At 36.8% G+C, this 19,244-nt stretch overlaps 1 protein-coding gene across 1 annotated transcript in view; it reads left to right on the forward strand.

Annotated features, from left to right (window-relative positions):
- Window positions 1-19,244, forward strand: part of LOC139939199 (uncharacterized) — an 89,329-nt gene that overhangs the window by 4,237 nt on the left and 65,848 nt on the right. Inside the window, 9 exon segments of the mRNA XM_071934989.1 lie at window positions 4,176-4,410; window positions 6,500-6,579; window positions 11,480-11,587; window positions 12,251-12,367; window positions 13,072-13,194; window positions 13,992-14,114; window positions 15,215-15,337; window positions 16,222-16,347; window positions 17,536-17,652. Of these exon segments, the coding sequence (XP_071791090.1) occupies window positions 4,176-4,410; window positions 6,500-6,579; window positions 11,480-11,587; window positions 12,251-12,367; window positions 13,072-13,194; window positions 13,992-14,114; window positions 15,215-15,337; window positions 16,222-16,347; window positions 17,536-17,652 (1,152 nt within the window).

The following is a 19,244-nucleotide window of genomic DNA, read 5'->3' on the forward strand; positions in this document are numbered from 1 at the left end:
TGCTTGTTACCAAGTTAGTGTTTATGCTAACAATTATTTTGAGTAATACGAATAGTGTCCAGTGCCTATAAGTCTACGATTTGGTTAACCTAAAAACAAATGGACGTTTAAAACTATCTTTTAATATGTAAATTAAATTGAAAACGACGCTTTGGGAATTTTGTTACTATTTCAAAGCAAAATCTACGATGGCCCTATCACCAGATATCTTTATCGTGTCATTACTCTGACTGTGTGTCAAATTCCATGCTTGTATCATAAAAGGCACAACCCTATGAGACGTACAAGTTCAAAATCATTGAGCACATCAGAGAACCAACTGCAAAGTTTACGCGAGTGGTGATTCATCTTGCTTTATCCCACAATATAAAAAAACACTATACATTTGGGACATGTTTATGTTTACCCATCTTTTGATTAGCGATTTAGCATAGCATTCCGATTGGACTATTATGCCTGCAGGTTTATTGTGTTATGGAATTATTTGCAATGTCTGCGATTCAAACGCAGTGGGTGTGCAACGTTGGGGAATGTTACTCTTTTGTTGACTCATTCTAGGCAGACAGTAGGTTTACCAAGTGAAAACTGGACCCAGTCGTCCTGGCACGCCAAAAAAATCTCACCTCGCCATGAAAGAAAGCCTCTGCCCAAATATGGAATGCAAATACACAATCCCAAAAAGGGTTGGGTGCAAGATATAACATAAAACCTTTTATATTCAAAGTTGCAAAGTGCATAGCATCACATGCAACTATTGGGCCAGAAAATTATCTTTAAAGGCAGTGGACACTATTGGTAATTACTCAACATTATTATTAGCATAAAACCTTACTTGGTAACGAGTAATGGGGAGAGGTTGATAGTGTAAACCATTGTGAGAAACGGCTCCCTCTGAAGTGACGTTTTCGAGAAAGAAGTAATTTTCCACGAAGTTTATTTCGAGACCTCAGAATTAGATTTTGAGGTCTCGAAATCAAGCATCCGAAAGCCACACAACTTCGTGTGACAAGGGTGTATTTTCCCATTATTATCTTACAACTTCGACGATAAATTGAACTCAAATTTTCACAGGTTAGTTATGTTGTGCGTATGTTGAGATACACCAAGTGAGAAGACTGGTCTTTGACAAATACCAAAAGTGTCCAGTGTCTTTAAGTATTTTTCACACCCAATCTAAACCCCTACCCACAGGTCTGGTACTTCACAATGGCGTTGAAAACACTTTCGTTGATGTCCAATGCGCCAATTGAATCTGCATGTTTAAGTTTACATAGGGTAATGATGTATTTTACTATAAAAGAAAACTGGCATACTTTTACAATAACTTGTGTCAAGTCAAGCCTGCCTCTTACTTGGTCATTTATCAAAGTATAGCCCATAGCAGACTTTTGTAAAACTGAAAGGAACACGTTGCCAAGGATCGGTCGAGTTGATCTTTAAAAAGCGTTTGTAACCGTTTGTTATAAAATACATTGGTTTAGTAAGATGTTGTATTAAAGTAGAGTACAATGATCCACACAAACTTGCCTCGAAATTGCACGGTTTTCCTTTTATCTCGTCGACTAACACGTTCGGCCTACCGTGTTAGTTCGCAAAGTAAAAGGAAAACCACGCAATTTTGAGGCAAATTTGTGTGGATCATTGTATTCTTCTTTTAAACCGTCTTTCCAATCATGCATTTTATAACAATCGGTTACAAACCAGCTCGTCCGATCCAAGGCAACGTGTTCCTTTAAATTATTCTTTACATAGTCTCTCATGCAAATGTAGTGAACATGTAACCCACTTGTGCCAGACACATTCAAACCTCTACAGTTATTGGTAAACAATCAACGATTAAACAAGACACATACAAAAAAAACTGTACACGTCGAGCACCAACAAGCAAACCCAAAGAAATAGAGAAAAGATGTTCCAAAAACCTGTTTCTCAGAAAACAAAAAACAGGCAACTTAAAAGGGCTAATGTATATTGATCAATACACAATCAGTGCATAGAAAAGGAATGATGTAGTTTAAAATGTGGGTCACAAAATGTACCCGAAATGGGTACCAAACTACGCAGAATCAAAGTTAAATCCAAAGTTTTAACATATTATTTTCGCGTCGTCCTGACCAGTTTTAGGGTCAGGTCTATGAGACCTGAACCTACGTCAATTCTGGTCTGATTTCTTTAATATACATGAATATAACGAACTTATATAGACTAATATCGTTTCATTGAAATTACGAAAGCTTTTATCCCCTATCACTCAGTTCCCTGCCTATAAGTAGAAATTTCTCTGTGACAATGAAATTGCTCTCGCGTGATTTAATTAACTACCCTAGAAGTCGGCTGCCACGTTAATGCACACTAAATGTAATAGCCACTTTCCCTGGTTGTCCTTGAGTATTGATTTAGTTTGTTTGCAGCTCAAAGAATTTGAAGGAGTAAACGTTATTGCATTTTAATTAAACGTTTAAAGGGACAGAACATAAAGTAATTAAATTCCCTCAGTTATTGTGTTTTAATGTTCAAAATACAAAATCAGTTGATCCCGTTTGTTTTATGACTGACAACATTTTACCTGGCACGTTTGATACTTCAGACAACAAATCACATGAAGACTCTTCGAAGCGATATTTTGAAATAAGATAAATACAATTGGCTTATCATAATCTGTTAATGTAATTGTTGTTTATGTTTGTATGTATGTGTATGTTTTTCATTGTTAACTAGTTGGGCTTTTCTAATTTCAATTCTTGACATTAACTTTGTTTTTATCAGTAAAAATTTTAAAGATTGCTATTTTTGTTTTCCCTTTCCTGTAATTGGCGGTTGGTCCTCTGTTTGTTTGGGCAAATAATGAAAATGCAAATATATTATCAATGGGGTTGCCCGACGCAAAATAGGCCTATACAAAAAATAACCATCCAACCACAATGTTCATCTACTCCACCACACTAGTTTCGTTACCTGTGTGACGAACATTATTATAACAAAACAAAAGCCACCGAAAACAAACTATGAAAGGGACAAAGACCGTTATTCTGGATTCATATTTTAAAACACCCACATAAACATAGAAAATTGAAGGTTCTTTCTATAAGATCCAGTTAGAATTTGATGGGATTGTCTTTTATAGAAGGTGTTATATGGGTCATGGTTTATAACTTGTCACCAGACTGCGAGTATTTCTTGAGTGGTGATTCAGTGCTCTGAATTGGGGGCATCATGATAGAAACCGTTAAATTTCAAAACAACTTCCTAATGGAATTTTCATTAGGCATTTTATCATTTGCCGAGATCATTGGAGGCCATGAAACGTGTATTTTGCAGCATCGCGCTTGCTTTCCTTTTGAGATTTTGTTGCCAATTCCACATCAATAATCGTTAACTGTTTTAACTGGTACATGAGGCCCCATATATTATGTCCTGTTTTACAACGTTGTTGTGGAAACAATAAACCTCAAAACCTTAAACCCTAAATATTATAAAAAGAAAAAAAAAGAAGAAGAAGAAGAAGAAGAAGAAACAAAAGAACTAGACATAAATGTTTGTAGACGGAAAAAGAAAGAGTTCAGTGTAGACATGTCCGAGTGAGCAGACCTACATGTATGGTTTAAGGAGATAATGTTGTAAACTTGCATTGATATAGTTATACATGTAGTGAATAGTGGCTCTCATTAATATTTACAATTAGTCATTATTACTTTAAAATAATCAGAAAAAAAGAAATGTTGAAAAAGATTGTCGAAAGATGGGCCAAAGTTTCAGCCATTTCGTTGACTACACAGTGCCAACACCATGTAGCAGGCTGTGTTTAATATTCGGACCTGGGCCTTTATCTTTAAAGACCTGGGCACTATCGGTAATTGTCAAAGACCAGTCTTCTCGCTTGGTGTATCTCAACTTATGCATGAAATAATAAATCTGTGAAATAAATCGTTACCAAGTAAGGTTTTGTGCTGATAATTATTTTGAGTAACTACCAACAGTGTCAACTGCCTCAAACAATGGTGATTCTTTTCGACGTGTGAAGATAATACGGATGTTCCCACGTTTAATTGTGAGAAGAAAAAAATGGTTGTTGCAAACTGCTTACCGACCCGAAAAGGACTTGGTAAAACTGCATTTTTTTATTTTTTTATTTTTAATCTGATTGATTGATTGAATTCCTTTATTTTATCTTGCAGTAACGATCCAAGGAACTATGCCGTTTAAAGGACTCATACTCCAGGCTCGGCGGGCAGACGATACCTCCTCTGTACCGATAGGTAGTTGGGAACCGCATACTAGTGGTCTTTTTAGGAAAACTGATTGTAATAATCCCGACGATACAGTCACTCATATGTCGAGCGTTGAAAAAACATTTCCACAAACGTTCCGCTGGTTGCCTCCTGCCAACTTGGATAGGAATATCAAATTTATGTAAGTATTGAAGAAGATAAAAACACAAAAACACTATAAGTAAGTGTCAAAGACAATTCTTCTCACTTGGTGTATCTCAACATAATGCATAAAGTAACAAACCTGTGAGAGCTCAACTGGTGCGAGATAACTATGAAAGAAAAAACACCCTTGTCACACAAAGTTGTGTGCTTTCAGATGTTTGATTTCGAGACCTCAACAACTAATTCTGAGGTCTTGAAATCAAATTCGTGGATAATTACTTCTGAGGAGACTGGTCTTTGACAATTACCAATAGTGTCCAGTGTCTTTAAAGATAATATAAACTGTCCTTCCCTTAAAGTTTCACTTGTTGAGGTGCTGCAGTTTTTGAGTTCACGGAAGCAGTTCGCGTCTGAGAATCACAGAGTCGCGTAAATTCGTTAATGCTAAAATAATTGTCGTTGATGCTAAAATAATTTTCGACTCATGATATTTTAGCATCAACGAATTTACGCGACTCTGTGATTCTCAAACGCTTGACGATTAATGAAGCCGAAACGTATATAGTACATACATATTCATCCACATTGAGCATTGATTCGTTTCAAAACCAAAAACTCGATCTACAAAAGGTATCAAAACCTTAATGCATAAAACGCATAAATTGAAAATTGTCGGCCTGTCAAGGACACCTGTTTTCTGTAACACAATAGGCTTTGTTACGTTCACAATGCCTACATACGTAAGTGTGTTATGTTAACAGTAACCTTGGGTACAACTTGAACAACATTGAGGTTACCTTGCTCGGTTTTAAATAATAATAATAACCACCTATGGTTGTGTGAAATAAGAAAAGTACCCATGTTGTATGTTTTAACAAAGGCTTTATCATAATGCCCTTCGAGCGAACTGAGCTATTTAAAAATAATCTGCTCTAATTTTTCCACACAGCGGGAGCCGCCATTTTCAGACAGCAAAATTGCGTATTCAATTTTACCAATGTAATCCCTTAATAGGCTAAAAGCCTAAAGGCATGCACGTTTTTTACGAAGAATATGTATGTTGACTTGTGGTCTACACATAAAGACCAAACACTAAACCATTCAAACAGGAAATGTTGAATTTTCGTTCTCCGGAGAACAATTTATATTTTTACATAATGAGACTTGAATTAATGTAGCGGAATACTCTATGCCTATGCTTTTAAAGCTAAACTGAACACGTTTTGTAATTACTCAAAACAAATATGGCGCACAATGTTTGGTAACGAGCAATGGGAAGCTGTTGATTAATATTTAAAACATTGTGAGAAACGCTTCTCTCATATAGTTTTTGTTAGAAAGGTAATTTAGAAAAGTAATTTCTCACTAAAATTATTATTTGAATCTGAGAAAGACTTCAGATCTGAAGCCATTTTTAGGAATAAAAAAGCACACCATTTTGTTTTGCAACTTCGATTACCAATGTTTGAACCCAATTGGGACAGATTTTTTCCTATAGTCTTTGAAAGTTAACAAACGTATGTGTTCCGTGCCTTTTTAATAACAGAAAGCTCAAACTGCCAGAATTAAAAGTTTTGACTTTTAAAGGTTTGGAAATATTTGCTTATAAAAGGTATTACATGTTCATTTCATTAGCAATTTTTTTTTGCCCGTAGAGCAAGGGAATAACTTTTCGTATTCAACTTATATAGTTATTCAGAAAAACAAAAATAAAAGTTGGACCTTTTCGGTTCAGAAAAAAAATAAAAGATCACAGATTTACAAATAACTTACAGGGTTTACAAAAGGCAATGGTGAAAGACTTCTCTTGAAATACTATTCCATGAAATGCTTTACTTTTTGAGAAAACAGCAAAACAATATAAATTCTCGTTAACGAGAATTACGGGTTTTTTTAAAACACATGTCATGACACGGCGAAACGCGCGGAAACAAGGGTGGGTTTTTCCGTTGTTTTCTCCTGACTCCGATGACCGATTGAGCCAAAAGTTTCACAGGTTTGTTATTTTATTTAGAAGTTGTGGTACACAAAGTGTGGGCCTTGGAAAACACTGTTTACCGAAAGGGTCCAATGGCCTGAATAAACAAATTATTAATATATCTATTATATTTACCTCTTTTACGTAGGGTGACTATTGTACGGCAATTTGATACATTCTGGGTAAAACTACCGTCGTCTGCATTGGTCCGAGCCGGTGGAACTCCAAGTAAGTGATTTTCCATTCTTTCTTATTTAATAGAAAGGGTTTAAAACTTTGCATGGTGGAAAATACGATAGTAAGGTTTGCCGTAACACCATGTACCGATAATCTCTAAAATTAGTTGGGGTGGTTCTGAAAACTAGGTTTCAACTCGACGTTTCGATCAGCATGCTCTCGTCTTCTGGAGAAAAACTTATTGAGTAAAAATTCAGACATTATATAACCTCTCAAAATTGCTTGCAGAATATTAATAACCCCAAACTCCCTTGAGTGAAAACATAGAATCCTTCGTCACTAAAAAAATAACTTAATTTGTTGTTTTGAATAGATATTTTTTTTGCATTGGGGATAAATAATTTATTGTGTTTTTTCGTCTGCCACTGGTGTGTTTAGATAGACTCAGTAAAGTTCACGAACTTGTTAAAAGAAATCCACATGCTAAGAACATGAAGGGGATTTTTGTTATCCCTGAAGCAAAAATAACAAACTTAGTCGTTGGCGCACCCGCTGCTAACACAATGTATGTTACAAATACATGCATGGTTGCTTCACATGTAAAACAGATTGCGTGCGAAACAGCCATTTGTGATATTTAAATATAAAAAAATAATGGGCATGGCACAAGTTTTGTACAATGCAATTCATTGAAAATATTTACCCTGTAAAATGTTTTCACTAAATTTAAATACACAGCCACATTTCCATAATGCTCTAGGCATTAAAGCCATTGGACCCTTTCGGTTCAGAAAAAAAAATAAAAGTTCACAGATTTACAAATAACTTACAGGGTTTACAGAAGGCAATGGTGAAAGACTTCTCGTGAAATATTATTCCATGAAATGCTTTACTTTTTGAGAAAACAGCAAAACAGTATAAATTCTCGTTAATGAGAATTACGGATTTATTTTTAACACATGTCATGACACGGCGAAACGCGCGGAAACAAGGGTGGGGTTTTCCGTTGTTTTCTCCCGACTCCGATGACCGATTGAGCCTAAATTTTCACAGGTTTGTTATTTGATATAAAAGTTGTGGTACACAAAGCGTGGGCCTTGGACAACACTGTTTACCGAAAGTGTTCAATGGCTTTAACGTATATTGAAATGTTTTGTGTTGGTTTCATTTTGAATGGTGGCTCACTAAATTATTATTGTTAAACGAAAACACAAAGTGCAAATTATTTCTATCTTAGGGTTCTAGTTTTTTTGTGTTATTTTATGTGATTTGGCAATTTACCCTAAAACAACTCCGGACATTATTTTTCACAATTTGTTTTCACATAAAGAAACCCAGTTCTATATGCACAGAACCCTTTCATGATGAAAGAAATGAAAAAATAACAACGATTGTTCTTAATATTATTATTATTTCTAGTTGTAGACACTGGACACTATTGGTAATTTGAACTCAATTGGTCGTCGAAGTTGCGAGAGAATAACGGAAGAAACACACCCTTGTCGCATAAGTTGTGTGATTTCCCCGGATGTCTTGGATTCGAGACCTCAGCTGAGGTCTCGAACTCAATTCAAATATTTTAGTGAGAAATTACTTCTTTCTCAAAAACTACCATTACTTCAGAGGGAGCCGTTTCTCACAATGTGTTCAACCTCTCTCCATTACTCGTTACCCAGAAAGGTTTATTTTAACATTTTTGTTCATCTGGCCTTTAATCGCGTGTGTTTACTCATAGAGCAATATGGCTTCCGAAAGGCGCAAATTAACAAATCCTGATTTTTTTTTAACTGTGTGCTTCAGTAACAGGTGTTTTCGTTACTATAGCAACCAGTGCCTTGTGTCCTGTGTTGCCTTGATTTCCGCATTACAGTCTAAATTTATGTATCGATTCGTCAGCCATTTTTTGCAGTTGTTGTGGCAGGTTAAACACAATGTTGTTGTTGTTTAAAGGTACATTGCAGAATTGGTAAGAAACTAAAATCACGAAGGTCACAGATTTTTATACGTTCTAATGATGATGATGATAGTAAAAAACATCCCATTACTAAAATCTGTCAGAAATGCCATATTTCATGAGGATTAAATAAAACTAATTTCTTTTTTGGAATTTATCGCCCAGTGACCGTTTTATTAATTTGTTTTTAATTCGACGTCATGCAAAAATGTGAAATCGGTTTTTCGCTATTTTTCTCGTAACCCGGATGGCCGATCGTTTTCAATCTTCTACAGGTTTGTCAGTATATGTGAAGCCTAATGGTGGATTACATAGACTGCAAAAAAAAAATCAAGTGTATTGTTCCTTTAAAATCAGAGCAATTTATAATTAGCTAGTCAGGTTCAAACACCTGTTAAGCTAGGAGCGCTGTTTATGCAGACTCTCAATGTTCGCTGAGTAGAAAATGGTTTAGTTTTACTGAAATTGAAATTAAAGCAATTATTGTCTGTATAAAATAAGGAGTTGGAGGCCAGCTATTTTTGTGGTACAATTAATTTTTGTGCATGATAGAAGCATTGTTGGTGCTAATGTATTCAATATGAATGTTTGTAATGCATTTAATTTTTTACTTTTAAAACCATTGCCATTTTTGGTCATGCTTTTTATCCTGCATTTAATGGGGTTTCTTTCTTGGCTGTACAGCACTTTGAAACAGTGCTTTATAAATGCATTTTAGTTAAGTTAAATTAATTTGTTTTTTAACTCCATTCTCAACATTATGCTGGAATACCGGCCATTTACACCTTTTTGAGTAGTCAGGAAATTCGATCAATGCATTTTGTTCACTGTGACTACGAAGCGAAATGACCCCACACAGTGTTCATGAGTATTATAGCGTCATACCTTCATAATACGCCCAAATTGTTTAGAGATGCAAGCATACAATAGTGTTTTCTAATTCAGCACAAACAATGCTTAACAGAATAGAGTTAACTGTCATTGTCACATGATCATTGTAAAACTGGTAGGCCTATCCTGCTTAAAATTGTTTGCTTATAAGAGGAAATTGGTCAGATCCACTCTGTGTCCATTATCTCAAGTAGGACATGGTGTTTATGGCTGTCCAAACCAAGTTTATAAACTAGTACTACAATATCATAACCCATACAACAGTTAAGGTCCCGCGAAAATGAAAGTTTCAACTTTATTACCATGTGTATTTGCCAGCAACTATTGAACTTAGTTTGCTCCTGTTATCGCAGATTAGAGCATCATAAGCCATTTTGAGTATGGTGGACATAATGCTATGTGAAGTAAAGTATTAATATTAGGTTTGGGTAAATTTATCTGGACCCCAAACCAAACAGCGCACAGGTAGGCTTATTTGCCCAGTCATATTTATACAGATTATTATGTTTTTATAGAATTCAAAGATCATTTCTTTAAAAATTTGAGGGCGCTTTTCCCATTTCAAAGTTAAAAATGCATACTACGTAAGAATGTGAATAAAACATGTCACTTATCTGCCTCTTTTCATTACACTTTCCTCCCTTTTATGGCCAAACACCTCGTGATCTCTTTACTTTATTAAAAAAAGTTTTGCCTTATGGAAGGGTCCTAGCGTAATTCAAACTATTGAGGGCGCTCTATACACTAAAACTTACATTTTGTTCACGACGGTGCCAAAACTGCAAGAGAAAGTTGCTGCAGAACTTCACTAGAAAGTCTTGAAGTTTTCTCGATGCTCAGTCCACTGTCTTTTGGAAAACGAACTCTAAATGTGATGCAGGTACTAAGGGTTTAACTTTCAATCGATGTGTTCCGGCAACTACTTCAGAAAACTTAAGTAGAATTTCACAAGTTTACGCCGCTTGTTTAGTTCTTTCTGCGTCTGAGCTCCTGTGAGTGTGCCGATCTTGAAGTGTGAGCATGCGCAAAAGGACGAACAACCGGGAAATACCCGAAATCACTGCGCTGGGTGGATGCATCGATTTTTGTATTTTAACATGATAAGCAATTTCATAACAAACCAAGTTTTAAAAACGTTTACCAACTGGTTTTAGAGATAGACTCTATCTTGTTCTTTAAATCCATTGGACCCTTTCGGTAAACAGTAATGTCCAAGGCCCACAGTCCCACACTTCGTGTAGCACAACGAACTTCTAGATAAAATAACAAACCTGTGAAAATTTTGGCTCAATCGGTCATCGGAGTCGGGAGAAAATAACGAGAAAATCCACCCTTGTTTATGCACATTTCGCGGTGTCATGACATGTGTTTAAAATAAATCCGTAATTCTCGATATCGAGAGTTGATATTGTTTTAATGTTTTCTCAAAAAGTAAAGCATTTCATGGAATAATATTTCAAGAGAAGTCTTTCACCATTACCTTCTGTAAACCCTATAATGTTATTTGTAAATCTGTACGAACTTTTAATTTTTTTTTTGTACCGAAAGTGTCCAATGGCGTTAAATAAGTGAGATTGAATTAATTGTTGCTCGCATTAGAAAACAAATCTTATAAATAAGTTATATTTTATAAAATAATTTATAAATATATAAGTTGTAAAAATATAATATAACAAATTAGTTACTTCAAAGTCACACTTCATTAGGGGCTTTGTCAGGCAGAAACATAGTGTGAAATGATAGTAAAACAACTTTGATACTCAACAGGCTTAGTTCAGCTGTTAACATTCACAACAGTCGGTAAAATTTAATTAACATAACAACCATACATGTAGGACAAACAAACAAACAATACTACATACAGTTGTACTTAAAGTTAAACTTGGCCTGGGCTGGGTCAAATCAAAATAAGAATTGATAGGTCGACCAACATAGGGCTAGATAGCTCATGAATTTGGTAGAGCACAGACGCATTCACGTCCCGTTCTAGTCTATTTGTCTTTGTCCAACCAAAATTTGTTTATGACTCGAGTAACTTCCAATTATATCAGTTAAAAATTTGAAATAATATTGCTTTTAAAAATATATTTTTTTCATTCTTTCCAGATCCTTGTTCAAGTAATCCTTGCAACACTGGAACATGTCAGTTATCGGGCAATGGATTCATATGTTTCTGTCCCAGTACACACACTGGAAACAACTGCCAAACATCAGGTAAATTTAGAACCAAATTACTTACTTACCATGGTACCTTTATGTTTAGAATCAATGTCATTTATATTTGGAGCATGATTTGTGACATTCCATTGCATGCTGTAATTTTGTATTATGCCTATTAGTTTTGAAACCTTGATCAAGCAATTCTTGCAACACTGGAATACAGGTTTCAGGAAACTTACACCCGTGTCAGACAGGCGCTTCAGAGTTGCGCAGAACCAAATACTGAATTAAGTACATTGCAAGTCTACACAGCTAGGAGCAATTCGTACAGATTTACAAGAGGTCGTAGGTTGACTGCAGCAGTTGTTCGGAACGACTCTGGAGCGCCTTGGTTTCAGACGTTGATCTTGTCATGAGTCGAACCAATGTAAATGATATGTTAAGTTCACCAGTATGAAACAAAAATTTATTTGACCTAGAGGCGCTCCTAACCTATTTGGTTTGGCGCAACTCTGGCCGCCTGTCTGAAACTGGTGTTATTATCATGTATATGTCCAAGTACATCTACTGAAAACAACTGCCAAACACAAAGTTAAAATTCATACCAATGTTGATTGCTTAAATCAGTGTTGACGTGTTACCTTTTATTCCAGCAAAGTCATTCTGTTTTGTGGCATGTTTGTGACATTTGTTTGCATGTTGTTTTTTCGTTATTAGTTGTTACGAACCCTTGTTCAAGTAATCCTTGCAACACTGGGACTTGTCAGTTATCGGGCAACGGATTCATATGTTTCTGTCCCAGTACACACACTGGAAGCGACTGCCGAACACCAGGTAAAATTGGAACCAAACTAATTACAATAGTTTACACCTCTCTTAATATTCACGCATGATGTCACCATTCTAACCCAAGATGAGGCCATCGGCACAGCCACTGCAACTAAGAGCGAGTGGCTGGTATTGGTGGTGGCGTGCGTGTGCCGATGGCCTCATTTTTGGTAGAATGGTGACGTCATGCATGAATATTAAGAGAGGTGTATGGTTCCTATAGTCATTCTGTTTTGTAGCATGTTTTTGCTTGATGAGTATCACTCATAGAAATAGAACCCGGAGAACGCTGAGTGTATGTGTCATTGTGTGTGTGTGGTTTCGTTGTGAGACCATTTTGATTGACGTGCGCACGCCATTGTTTTACGCATGTATGCCAAAATATTTTGTCATACAGTAGGCATCCCATTGACCAAAGAAAACAGTAGAAATGGTCTATGTACGATGCCATCTTGCCATTTTGCCATACATGGTGTTAAGTGATGACCATTTTGTCATACATGTGTCTCACACAAAGATCATTTACCAAACTTGCGTATGGCGCGCTATATCGATATGCCTTGTCCACAGATGACACAGAGGGCGGCCGAGCTCAGCGTTCTCCGGGTATCTATGGTATCACTTATGCTTTTGCTATGTGTTTATTTGGCTGTAGACGTTAGTTGCGGCTATTTTGTTATTGTAGTATGCATGCTTCTTTTCTTTGATAGTTACTACACATCCTTGTGATGTGGCTTCAACCTGTAATGGGGGAACCTGCTTTAGATCAGGATCGGGAACTGGCTACACTTGTGCATCATGTCCAACTGGTCAATCAGGCACCAATTGTGAAAGTAAGTGTAGCAGCAGCTTGAAGTCCCCAAATGTTTTCTCGTTCAAGACCTTTCACAATTCCATGGAGCTGCTAAAAAGCGCTAGGCACTATTTGTAAATACTCAAAATAATTGTAGCATAAAAGCTTACTTGTCAACGAGCAATGGAGAGCTGTTGATCGTATAAAACAAGTGAGAAATGGCTCCCTCTGAAGTAACATAGTTTTTGAGAAAGAAATAATTTCTCACTCAAATATTAAAAGACCAGGTCTGAAGCCTTTTATTATGCATCTGATGAAAGCACACAAATTTGTGCAATAGGTTTTTTTTCCTTCATTATATTCTCTCGGAACTTCGATGACCTATTGAGTAAAAGTTTTCACAGATTTTTGTTGTTGTTGATATGTTGGGATACACCAAAAGAGAATACTGGTCTTAGACAATTGACCATTCCCATGAAATATGTAAATTGCCTATACATGTAGCGCGTGCGTACCTACATTTTGGCAAAATGAGGGAACAAAATGCATGCAAAATGAGGGAACATCGCGCTGTTTTGTACACGGCTAGGATCGAGTGGCTGGTATTGGTGGTGGCGTGACGTGAGCCGATGGTCTCATTTTGGGTAGAATGGTGACGTCATGCATGGTTATTAAGAGAGGTGTATGGTTCCTACAGTCATTCTGTTTTGTAGCATGATTTTGCCTTGATGAGTATCACTATACATGCTGTAGAGCTTTTGCTATTGGTATTTGGCTGTAGACGTTAGCTGCGGCTATTTTGTTATTGTAGTATGGCTTGCTTCTTTTCTTTGATAGTTACTACACATCCTTGTGATGTGGCTTCAACCTGTAATGGGGGACAGTGCTTTAGATCAGGATCGGGAACTGGCTACACTTGTTTATCATGTCCAACTGGCCAATCAGGCACTAACTGTGAAAGTAAGTGTAGCAGCAGCTTGAAGTCCCCAACTGTTTTTGATTCAGGACCTTTCCAGTTCAATGGAGCTGCTTAAAAGCGCTAGACACTATTGGTAAATACTCAAAATAATTGTAGCATAAAAACTTACTTGTCAACGAGCAATGGAGAGCTGTTGATCGTATAAAACAAGTGAGAAACGGCTCCCTCTGAAGTAACATAGTTTTTGAGAAAGAGATAAAAAGACCAGGTCTGAAGCCTTTCATTATGCATGAAAGCACAAACATTTGTGCAATAGGTTTTTTTCTTTCATAATATTCTCTGGGAACTTCGATGACCAATTGAGTAAAAATTTTCACAGATTTTCTTATTTTATGGATTTATTGAGAATACTGGTCTTTGACAGTTACCAATGGTGTCTAGTGTCTGTAAACGTACCTTTTTGTTTTGTATACCGAAATTTTGAATATACACTAGGCCTACTATTGAAAGAGTTGTGAGTTTCTGAGTTTCATTACAATTTCAACCAGCCTTAGTTTTTTTAAAGTTTTTTTTATGCAAGTCGCCTGACACACAAGGCCTGAAGGCCACTTCAAGGTGTGGGCTACAATTGTTTTTTCCAGAGGCCATTGCCACCTACTCCTAGGGCTGAAACAGGGTTACCCCTTTTACAGTCCATACGAATGTAGGCTTGGGTATCTTCAGTTCGAAGCCTAGCCGGTACAGCAGAAAGCACTACCTCCCCAATTTTATGTAGCAAGTGTCACGACCGGGATTCGAACCCACACCCTGGTGATCAAACACCAGTGCTTGAATCTGGTGCTCTTAACCGCTCGGCCATGACACAGAGGAGTATAGTTAATACTTATAAGTCATCTGTACACCAATATCTCAAAGTTCTGTACTGTTATTATTTGTTTAGCATGATTTGTGACATTCAATTGGAGGTTGTGTTTTTTTTTTATTTGTTTGCTGTGAATCCTTGTTCAATCAATCCTTGCAACAGTGTACAACGTGGATTTACTGTACATGCTTTTAATAGAGCTTTTGCTACTTTTTGTCGTGTAGACGTTAGCTGCTGCTATTTTGTTACTGTAGTATGCATGCTTCTTTTCTTTGATAGTTACTACACATCCTTGTGATTTGGCTTCAACCTGTAATGGGGGAACCTGCTTTAGATCAGGATCGGGAACTGGCTACACTTGTGCATCATGTCCAACTGGCCAATCAGGCACCAACTGTGAAAGTAAGTGTAGCAGCTTGAAGTCCCCAAATGTTTTCTCGATCAAGACCAGCGTCCAATTTCATACAGAGCTGCTTAAAGGAACAATACAGAATTGGTTTTGCTTACAAAAGTTGCTGGCAGTGTAAGCACTTTATGTAATCCAACACTTACATAAACTGACAAACCTGTAAAAGTTTGACGTCAATCGGCCATCTGGGTCACGAGAAAATAGTGAAAAAACGCTTACAAATAATTCTTGCATGACATCGATGGAAGAATTTTTTTTTAATAAAACGCTCACTGAGCGACAAACTTCAAATGCAAAATTAGATTATTTATTTCTCACCAAATATGACATTTCAGTCATAAATATTTGAAGGGATGTTTTCTACTATCATCGTCATTAGACCGTGTAAGTTTGATGTAAATCTGTGATCTTCACGATTTTGTTTTTTACCAATTCTGTGACGTTCATGTAAGCAGAGAATCATGCTTAACATCTTTCTACTTAGCAAAATAAGCAGGATACCAGCCACAAATTGTGCATGTGATGTGATACATTGGCTGGTACCTTATTTCAATATTCTTGTAAGCATATATTCTTGTTCAGGATTATAGGAACATTATAGAGTTGGTAAGTAGAAAACTTGTCCAAGGTCACAGACCTTGCATGTGGTGTTTTTTTAATTAGTGTGCCGTGAACCCTGGTTCAAGCGCTCCTTGTAGAAGCGCATGTGATATTACTATGCTAGAGCGTTTGCTGTTTATAAGCATGACTTTGCTCGATGAATTTATTTACTATACATACAGTTCATGTACATGCTATTCTTTTGCTATTTGGTTTGATAGACATTAGCCGACTGCCATTTTGTTATTGTAGTATGCATGCTTCTTTTCTTTGTTAGTTTCTACACATCCTTGTGATGTTGGCTCAACAACCTGTAATGGGGGACAGTGCTTTAGATCAGAGGGCACAGCAATTGGATACATTTGTGTATGTCCGAGTGATCGAAGAGGCATCAATTGTGAACGTAAGTGTAGCAGCTTGTAGTTTTTCCTCCCCAAATGTTTTCTGGTTTGGGATCTGGTCCTCAAAGTAATATACTGTGCCAGATGTGTTTACATTTTTGGAACGAGTCCTTTAAAGGCATTGGACACTATTGGTAATTAATCAAAATAATTATTAGCACGAAACCTTACTTGGTAAGGAGTAATGGGGAGAGGTTGGTAGTATAAAACATTGTGAGAAACGGCTCCCTCTGAAGTGGAGTAGTTTTCGAGAAAGAAGTAATTTTCAACGGATTTGATTTTGAGACCTCAAGTTTAGAATTTGAGGTCTCGAAATCAACCATCTAAAGGCACACAACTTTGTATGACAAGGGTGTTTTTCTGTCATTATTATCTCCAACTTCGACGACCAATTGAGCTCAAATTTTGACAGGTTTGTTATTTCATGCTTTTGTTGAGTTACATGTACACGAAGTGAGAAGACTGGTCTTTGACAATTACCAATAGTGTCCACTGCCTTTAAAGATATGGTTACTATTGGTAATTGTCAAATTCCACAAATAGTCTTCTCACTTGGTGTATCTCAACATATGTATAAAATAACATACCTGTGAAAATTTGAGCTCAATTGGTAGTCCAAGTTGCGAGATAACTATGAAAGAAAAAACACCCTTGTCACACGAAGTTGTGTGCTTTACGATGCTTGATTTCAATACCTCAAATTCTAAACTTGAGGTCTCGAAATCAAATTAGTGGAAAATTACTTCTTTCTCGAAAACTACGTTACTTCAGAGGGAGCCATTTCTCACAATGTTTTATACTATCAACAGCTCTCCATTACTTGTAACCAAGTAAGTTTTTATGCTAAAAATTATTTTGAGTAATTACCAATAGTGTCCACTGCCTTTAATGCAAGATGACATGTTTATTCATCGCCTTGACTAACGATAACATTTTCGCTATTTAAACACAATACTGAATACTGAAGATTTCAATCAGCCTTTTATTCACAGAGGAGTTTAGTTAACACATGTAGTTGTAAATTACTTAATACCATGATTTGAAAATGCTGTACCGTTATGTCTAGTTATCATTTCTCTCTGTTGCATGATTTGTCAACCCCTGCAACACAATTTTACCTTGTTACATTTGTTGTGTGTAGTTCGATGTTATTATTATTTATCATTTGTTTGCATGTTGTTTTTTGTTAGTTGTTGTGAACCCTTGTTCAAGCAATCCATGCAACACTGGGACTTGTCAGGTATCAGGCAACATATACACATGTTTCTGCCCCAGTACACATACTGGAACCAACTGCCAAACACAAGGTAAAAATGGAACTACATGTAAAGTCGATTACTTAATGACCCTGCAGCCGATTTCAAAAAATGCTAGGATTAATCCTTGTTCGAGTTAGGGCGAGTAACCCGTCCTAATTTAAGGTGGGTTCAATGTGTCGAAGTGAGAAGACCGGTCTTTGACAATTACCAAAGGTGTCCAGGGGTCGATTTCACAAAGAGTTAGAACTAGTCCTAACTTAGGACTAGTCCTAGGAGATATACAAATTGCATGGATAGTCCTAAGTTAGGACAAGTCACTGGTCCTAACTCGAGATAAGACTAGTCCTAACTCTTTGTGAAATCCACCCCAGTGTCTTTAAGCCAGAATTTAGTAAAAGGGTGTCAAAATACTCTGAAAATTCTAAATTGGGTGTGCAAACTGTTCACTTACAATGCAGTAACATGTAAATGACAGATAAAACAGGGTGTTCAAAAGACACCCAGACAACCCTCTGGCTAACACTATGCCTTGAGTGATTCTCTTTTGATGTGATTTTGCATTTCTTCCATAATGAAGCAGTTTTATCATGCATCACTCTCTTACACCTCCAGTTGTTCTTCAAAGGCAGTGGACACTATTAGTAATTACTCAAAATAATTATTATCATAAAACCTTTCTTGATTACGAGTAATGGGGAGAGGTTGATAGTATAACACATTGTGAGAAAAAGCTCCCTCTGAAGTGACGTAGTTTTTTGAGAAAGAAGTAATTTTCCATGAATTTGATTTTGAGACCTCAGATGTAGAATTTGAGGTCTTAAGCATCAAGCATCTGAAAGCACACAACTTCGTGTGACCATTGCGACAAGGTTATGTTTTCTTTCATTAATATCTCGCAACTTCGACGACAGATTGAGCTCAAATTTTCACAGGTTTGTTATTTTATGCATATGTTGAGATACACCAAATGAGAAGACTAGTCTTTGACAATTCCCAATAGTGTCCAGAGTATTTAGGAGGTTGCAAGAAACAACCAACTAAGAGTAAGTTCGAGTGTGCACAATGGTTAACTAAAGGTTGACCATTTTGACTCGAACCCAGGCTGGTCGGCCATTGGTTGACTACTGTGGTCGACCGTTTGGAACCAGCCTCAAGCCCATGGTTTCTTCACTGGTCCCAACAGCATGTTCCATTCTAACATTTGTAAAGCGCAAAGGGGAACCAGTGACACTATAGCGAAAAGGCGGAAGGTTGACTAGACTTCCAAATGAGTCGTTCGAGTGAGTGTGTCACTGCGCATTGTCCGTTGCTGGTCAGTAGTCAACAACGGGTCGATTATTTGTGCCCACCCGAACTTGCTCTTAGCCATGCATTTTTCAATCAACTTAACAAAGACTTAACATGTATAGAGTAGTCCTCTCTCTGAATAGTATACAAATATTGACTGCTTCGAGTGCTATGGTTAAAACTATGACTCCCGAGGTGATCCACGGAGCGTTCTATTTTCCCGAGGCGAAGCCGAGGGAAAATAGAACGCTCCGGGGATCACCGAGGGGAGTCATAGTTTTTAACCATTGCACGAGTAAAAGCAGTCAATATTTGTTTTATAACACCCCAAACATTTCTAAAATCTGTATTAT

This window comes from Asterias amurensis, chromosome 6 (assembly GCF_032118995.1).
Source record: "Asterias amurensis chromosome 6, ASM3211899v1".
NCBI classification, from domain to species: domain Eukaryota; kingdom Metazoa; phylum Echinodermata; class Asteroidea; order Forcipulatida; family Asteriidae; genus Asterias; species Asterias amurensis.